Source organism: Pyrus communis, chromosome 13, assembly GCF_041283825.1.
Source record: "Pyrus communis isolate YQ-2024b chromosome 13, ASM4128382v1, whole genome shotgun sequence".
Lineage (NCBI taxonomy): Eukaryota > Viridiplantae > Streptophyta > Magnoliopsida > Rosales > Rosaceae > Pyrus > Pyrus communis.
In genome coordinates, this window is record NC_142577.1 from 12653926 (window position 1) to 12661875 (window position 7950).

The following is a 7950-nucleotide window of genomic DNA, read 5'->3' on the forward strand; positions in this document are numbered from 1 at the left end:
TACATCAAATTTGAAGACTGAATTAGAGGAAAAGTTGTAAATAGAGATTGTAACCTACAAATTCAAATCAATACAAATTTACTTTGTACACGTGTTCTCGTTTCATTTGAACCAGAATTTTCGTGTTTACAGCTAGGTAAGTTAACAAAAAATTGAAAGGACTCTTGAAGATGCTGACGAGCCAAACATAGAAACACCTAAGCTTTGCTTGCTTCTTAACGAGCCAGCATAACTTTGCTAGTTTCTATTACTCTCCGAGCTTAGACCAGCCAAATGCAAACCAAGCTTAATACAGATTTGGCATTAAGTCAATGTACTGCTTTAAAAGGGTTTGCATTTCAAATATCATTAAATGTTTCAAAGATACAACACCACCACATGACCAAAATCACACTCACCAGAGAAAATCACTGTCCTCTAACCCCAACGTCGTCGCCTTACCTCAACGATTTGTCGGGGGATGAAATGGCAATCGTAAATTCGATCTTCCCACTATATTCATTTGCATATACAATGTAACTCAACCGAGCACTAGGTTATTTTAACCCGATGGTATGATTTTTTCCGTTTTAGTAGGAGTCATCCATTTTAATTCGATGACTAGAAATAAATTCTCAATTTAAAGTTCGTGCATAGCCCATCTCGAAGTCTTAACTTAACAAGCGAGTGGATCTACACCACAGGTGTAATGAACCTCTAACATTATCCCACGTGGCAACCTCAGAGTCATAAAAACAACATTTAAAACGAAAACAGAAGAACTGCACTTCAAACAAGTAAGCATGTCGTCCTCCATATCCTCATCTCAACAGAGCTTTCTAGCCAACGTTCTCACCCCACCACCCCACAAACCCAAAACCAAGATTCTCATTAATAACACTTTCATCTCATGCAAAAGAATTGATGAAACGCCCAGAAAGGATGAGAACAAATTGGCAAAGTTGGCAATGGTGACACTGGCAGCTGGGGTGTTGACATTGGGCTCAGTTCATGATGCATCAGCTGCCAAATCTGGTGGAAGAGTTGGAGGCCAGGCGTTTCGGTCTTCGACTCCTCGGTCTTCATCCCCAAGGATCAATAACAATTCAAGGTAATTAAAAATTGTAAAAGTTTTAATTCGATTATTTCAGTGTTTGGATTGGATTGCTGCGTTTGGTTAAAAAAGTTATTAGTAAGTTCCTGCTACTGATTTTATACTTTCTTAGAGTCATGTATCGGAATTTAAAATTCTAATGGCTTTAAGTTGTGGAGAGATCAATTAGGAAATAATTAAGTGCTACTACAAGAATCCAGGGTTGGAACTTAGAAGGGCCTCCTATTAAACTTTTCAGGTTAAGTTTTTAATGAAATCGGTTCCCTTGTAAAATTTATGGCAACCTATGACATTATGGATAAGAGATGATCACCTTGAGGATTGGGTTGGGACATCATTTTCGGGTTGAAAAAAGAAAAAAACTGTTTGTGTTTTTTATATAAGCGATAATCCAAGCTAAATTAATCAAAACTACCAGAAGTGGCAATGGAACTTGAACGCAAAGAGCGGAGTACGTGTTCTAGCTAACTTGACTAAGTTCATTAGTGCCCCGGATAATACTGATTTAGCTAACCAGCCTTCCATGCTTGAACTATTACCATTTCGTTCTAATATCCTTTTCATACCAAAAGTCACGAACTATTGGCTGTTAGATATTGGGTGGTGCTATCTACACACCCAATTTTACCTTCACGCACCAATGTTAATTTAGATCATTTGGTCTTCTTCAATTCATTTAACCGATGACTGGAAATTGAGATGGGTGTGTGGAAGATAAAAAGAGGTGTGTGGTTGGCACCATCCTAGATATTTTATTGTTATCTGAGTTTTATTATCTTACTTTAGATCACTGAGATCAAATCATTCCTTGTGCCATCAAAAAATATATTGTTCATTAGTGGAACTAGTCATTTTTTGACATGATTTTTGGATTGGTAGCTCCCTTTTGTAATGCGTTTAAGTTTATATCTAAAGATATGTTAACTTATATGTGTGTCTATAATTTGTAGGACCAATATATACATCAATCCTCCAGTAGCACCACCTCTAGTTGGTGGCTATGGATATGGCTATGGAGTACCGTTCTTCGGAGGCTGGGGTTGGTCTCCATTTTCATTTTTCGCCCCAGGTCCTGGTGTTGTCATTGGCATCGGTGGCGGGTTCCAACTTTTTGCTTTCTTTGTGTTTCTTGGTGCTGTTGCTGCTGTTGCAAGGAGATTCACTGGATCAAGAGACGAAGAAGAAGATGATTACTAGCAACAAACATCTTATACAAACCGATGTTTACATGCTTCATACTGTACTGTATACAAGACAGTGTACTATGGAATAGCATTATGTAATATTGACTCGCCACCACTATTAATGTAACATACGCAATTCTTGTGATTTTTTTTAGGAAATTGATAGAAATTGACCAATTCCTTAATCTTAGGACTAAAATAGAATTGTTGGGATATGCATAGTCCATGCACACGGCATGCACAACGATATGACAGAAATAGGGATTTTTTAAAACTTAAAATGACCAAATTATCCTCATATATAAATTGGTTATTGCAAAGACCCAGTTAGTGTTTTTTCTTTCCTTGTTCGAAAACCTCTCTTGCGACCCCTACTCGACGAACGGCAAAGAGAACCCCTAAACCACCCTAGCATCGCTTTTTCGGGTTCCTCTCGCTCTCTCTCTCTCTCTAACTCGATCATCGTCTCCATTTTGGCTTCTAATTACTTGCTTTTTGAATTGGGTTTTTTGGATTTGTAATGATGGCAAGTCGAAGAAAAGAGGGATAGGGAAGAGATCATGTTGAGGACTGACAGCTGTGACGTTAATCATCTCAAATCACTTCTTGTTCCTGACCCACAGATGGACTTTGAATACAATCTTCGACTTGGTGAGTTGGGTCAACATCGGACACAACATGGCTAGCAACTATGACAGCAATTCTTGGCCCATTTTCTGCGAGTTTCGCTGTGCAGGACGTTTGTGAGCGTTTTCTTTGTTCTGCTTTCTTCTTTCCAGGAGCCAATTAGGGTAACCATGGATTTTGAAACATGTTTCTTTCGAGTGACGAGTTCCATTGCAATGGTTGCACAGGAGCTTTTCCTTTTCTGCTTCATCCGAATCCCACAGAGAAAGGGAGACTTACTGACCATGGGCGTAGAACGATTACTGTCAGCATTCTTGCTGCCAAGCATAGTAGTTTATCGCTGTGCTTTACGCCGAACTGTGTTTAAGCACTCTTCGATTACCGGACGCCCATTTTGCTTTGTCCACATTGCCTTGCATCGCAACTCGTAATACTGAGATTCATCAACCTCATCATAAAACACTCGGTTTGAGCCGAATCCGAAAATCCTAGAAATAGAATAGAAGAGAAAAATCTACTTTCATCAAACTGGTCAACACTGCCCTTTATGTTTATGTTCTTCGCTATATCCAACAAAGAAAGCTACACTCCAACGATTTTCTTTTGATAAAACTTGTTTCTTTATGAAGCACCAATTGAGTAACCAGGTTCCGTCTCATCAACCGCCAAAAAAAAATTTAGGGTCTAGCGGAAGAGAGCCTGAAACTTGCTCTGATGCCAAAATAAATTTTAGGGTTTAATTTGTTGTCATACTTGTTTAAATAACAAGAAACTAAAGCAACCCTAATTCTTAACAGGCAAAAAATTATAATCCTTGGTTCACAAGAAAACTAATCCTTGGATCCGAATCTACTAAAATGAAAACATATATTCAAGATTAGCATGAAGATAGGTCCAGAGTTCGATTCACTCTAATGTAATTAAAAAATAATAATGATGTTAAATCAAATGGTCACAGACCTAATTGCCATCAAAGTTTTCGAATTCAAATAATATTATAATCTACACAAATTTTCGAACATCGGTATAGAAAAGAAGCACATTGCTCTAGTAAATTTGATTAAAATGGAGTGTGCTAATTGCCATCATATTGGTTGCGGATTTCACATCTAACACATGAACACCATTGATCCTCACATTTTAAGTTATTCCAGTTCTTAATGCAACAAATCAGGATTGAAGATCCTTGTCTGTTTCCTTCCTCAGTTCTTAATGCAAAACCTCCACAATGTATGTTTCTTCCATGTGATTATGCACACACCTACTTTTGTGGAACATTTTATCTAATTTAAATAACTAATGCAAAACTAAAAAAATGCAAGTTAATATAAATGGCATTCCAAAAAGAAGGGGAAAAAAGAAAATTAAAAAAATCTGTTCAAATGATGATGATCTGGCTTTCAAAACGTTGGTTGTAAAGAAAATACATCAATAATTGGGAAGCCAAAGATAAACAAAAAACAGAAATAATAACAAATAAAATATGAGCATTACAAGAACGTGGGATGAGAAGATATGATAGGAAAATGAAAGAAGGTATTGGATCCAGAGAGTAGATAAGCCTTCGGCCTGAAACTAGAGAGATTCCCTTCGGTCCTTTTTAAAATCCAATCCTCTGATCTTGTTTTTTATTTATTTAAATTCTTTGTTTTTTTAATTGTTGGTTGAGAGGTCATCCCAGAATCTGATTCATTGAATGTGTGAGAGAGAGAGAGAAGAGGAGGGGGAGAAAGGGGGGGGGGGGGGGGGCAAGAGATTCTTCCTTTTCAGAAAATAAGAAAAGGAGCTAAAAGACATTAAGGTTAAAAAATGAAAGCTTATGAATGAAAAGAAGTACCAACAATCACTAAAACAAAAGAGAAGATGGCGAGTGGCCAATGAAAAAAAGTACCAACAATCACCAAAACAAAAATGAAAGTTTATCAGCATCTTTCTTTCCAGGATGACAATGTTATTATTTCTTTCCTTCGCGAATTTCTTATATAAGTTAGATTATGAGTGGCCAAGTACGAAAGTGAAGATGGTCAATTTGATATTAAAGGATAGTCATAACTTAAAATTTGGTGCGGGACATTATTTTTTCTTCTTTCAATTTGAAATTTCCGACTAAATTTTTATTGAGGTTCAAATAAATGTGCAATATTCTTTAGAGTGGTGCTATCCACATGCATTTTTTACTTTCGACACACTATCTATTAAATTCTATCCGTTGATCCTCTTTAAGTCATTCAATCCGACCATAAAAAAAAAAAAATTAACAGATATGTGTCAAAGGTAGAAAAAGGTATGTGGATAACATTGTTTGTATCATACTTGACCAATCCCAAAACTACCAAGCATCAGTCAATGTCATACCTTCAAGGACCCACTGACGTATTCATGCCAAGGCACCCCTGTCTAAGCACAAGAGTTTCCCCCTCAACCAAAAGGCCAATCATAGCCCACAACTGTGTTAACGTCAGAATAAAGCTCCTAGAGTCCCACATCAACCGCAGATGAAAGCCAAATACTCTCCTCAACTATAAAAGAAGACCATTCTCCTACAATTAATCCCTAGTGCAATTACTGTACTTAAACTCATCATTAGAACCCACTAATGATGATTATGCTTGAACCTATGTATTGTGTAAACCCTTCACTATTAATGAGAACTCCTCTATCCCGTGGACATAGCCAAACATAGGGTGAACCTCGTACATCTTGTGTTTGCTTCCCAATCTCTATCTCTTTACATATCATCATCATCACTAGGTGACTGGAGCAACCGTGTGAATGTCACAAACTTGACATTTCACGTTGTTCCAAAATCTCACTAATTTTGTGCATCAACAAAGATCATCCTATCTTTTATTTCACTTATTCACTCGACCTTATAATTATTTAATCATGTGATCGATTGGAATGTTTTGATTTCTTACCAAACAATATTGAGGATCCTCAAACTCTTCTAATTATTATTGTTGTGCAAATGTGGCACCACAAGTTTAATTTTTTTTTTATCATAGTGTTGATCCTAAAAAGTACCAAGCCTACATAGTGCACATGCCGAATAGCTAATGAGCTAACTACATCCTTCGGTTAAATGTGGGCATGCCAACTTGTCGACCAAGCTCGGTCGATGAGTAAGATGAATGCGATGGTGGTGGTAAATGTGTTATCAACTTCTATATCCAAGCGATCACGATCGAGGAAGGAACTAGTTTTTGTCTTTGGGTTCTAGAGCCTAAAGACAAGGCTACTAGTCATTGCGAAATGCAAGATCGTCTACACCAAGCTCGGCTGCTTCAATCATATTTATGAAAATATAAGTGTGCCGAATCTGTATCAAACTGTAAAGACACAAATACTTAAAAAAGAAAAGTATCTTAACTGTGAATGTGGTTTAGTTGTTGGAATGTCGAACTCTAAAATACACTTGAGAATATCTAATCAGAAAAAGTGTTCGGTCGAGGCACCCCTGTTGAAGTACAAGAGTTTCCCTTCAACAGAAGGCCAATCACATCCCACAACATGTGTCAACGTCAGAATAAAGCTCCTAGAGTCCCACATCGATCGGGAACGAAAGCCAAAGACTTTCATTAACTATAAAAGAAGGTCATTCTCCTACAATTAATCCCTAGTGCCATTACTATACTTAAACTTATCATTAGAACCCACTAATGATGATTATTCTTGAACCTATGTATTGTGTAAACCCTTCACTATTAATGAGAACTCATATACCCCGTGGACGTAGCCAAACTTAGGGTGAACCACGTGGATCTTGTGTTTGCTTCCCTATCTCTATCTCTTTACCTATCATCATCATCACTAGGTGACTAGAGCAGCCGTGTGAAGGTCACAAACTTGACACTTTACGTTGTTCCAAAGTCTTACTAATTTTGTGCATCAACAAACATCATCCTATTTTTATTGCACTTATTCAGTCGACCTTATAAGTATTTAATCATGCAATCGATTAGAATTTTTTGATTTCTTACCAAACAACATTGGGGATCCTCAAACTCTTCTAATTATTGTAGCTATGCAAATGTTTGTTAGCATGTCCCTTGCACCACAAGTTTAAATGCTTGTTATCATAGTGTTGATCCTAAAAACTACCAAGCCTACGTAGCGCGCATGCTAAATAGTTAATGATCTAACTATGTCATTCAGTTAAATATGGGCATGCCAACTCATCGACAGAGCTCGATCAATAAGTAAGATGAATGTTGTGGTGGTGGTAAATGCGTTATCGACTTCTACATCTAAGCAATCACAGTCGAGGAATGAACTAGTTTCTGTCTCTAGGTTCTAGAGCCTAAAAACAAGGCTGCTAGTTATTGCGAAGTGCAGGATCGTCTGCACCGGCTCGGCTACTTCAATCATATTTGTGAAAATATAAGTGTGCTGAATCTGTATCAAACTGTAAAGATACATATACTTAAAAGAGAAAAGTGTCTTAACTGTGAATGTGGTTCAGTTGTCGGAATGCGGAACTCTAAAATGCACTTGAGAATATCTAATCATAAAATGGGTTCGGCTTTCAATGTGCCGGACATTGTAAACTTGTAATACCCCAACTCGCCGAGAGGTTAATGAGATGACCCCTTTCAACAAAAACTCAAAGACTCTTTGTTTACAAAGCCTTGGATAGATAGCTAAACAAACCCAAGCAGTGTTGTTACATCAAATTGAAGATACTCCTTGGTTACTTGACTCTATGGCTCTAATGCTGTTAATCCAAATTGAAGATATTGCCGGTTGCCAATGCAGTGTTGTTAATCCAAACTGAAGGTGTGTTGGTGAAGTGAAGGAAGTTAGTGTTTTCTCAAAGGTTTGAGAGGATTTCAAGTAAAGTGAGAATTTGTGCATGGTAGATTTGTGTGTTGAGTTGAAGGTCCTTTGAATGTTACAGAACCTCTTCCATTTATAGGAGTGCTTTTTTGTGCCATCATTTCATGCTGAAGTAGAGTCCCACCTACATTATACCTCTTCGACATTCCTTGATCCAATATTAAACCATCCTGATCTCTGCATAAAGCTCAACCAAATTCCTTATTCCTT

General features: G+C 37.3%; 1 protein-coding gene across 1 annotated transcript; it reads left to right on the top strand.

Annotated features, from left to right (window-relative positions):
• Nucleotides 1-746: 746 nt before the first annotated feature.
• Nucleotides 747-2422, top strand: LOC137737872 (uncharacterized). Its single transcript, XM_068477446.2, has 2 exons — nt 747-1090; nt 2044-2422. The coding sequence occupies exons 1-2, from the start codon at nt 783-785 to the stop codon at nt 2288-2290; spliced, it is 555 nt and encodes a 184-aa protein (XP_068333547.2). The 5' UTR covers nt 747-782; the 3' UTR covers nt 2291-2422.
• The last annotated feature ends 5528 nt before the right edge of the window (nt 2423-7950 follow it).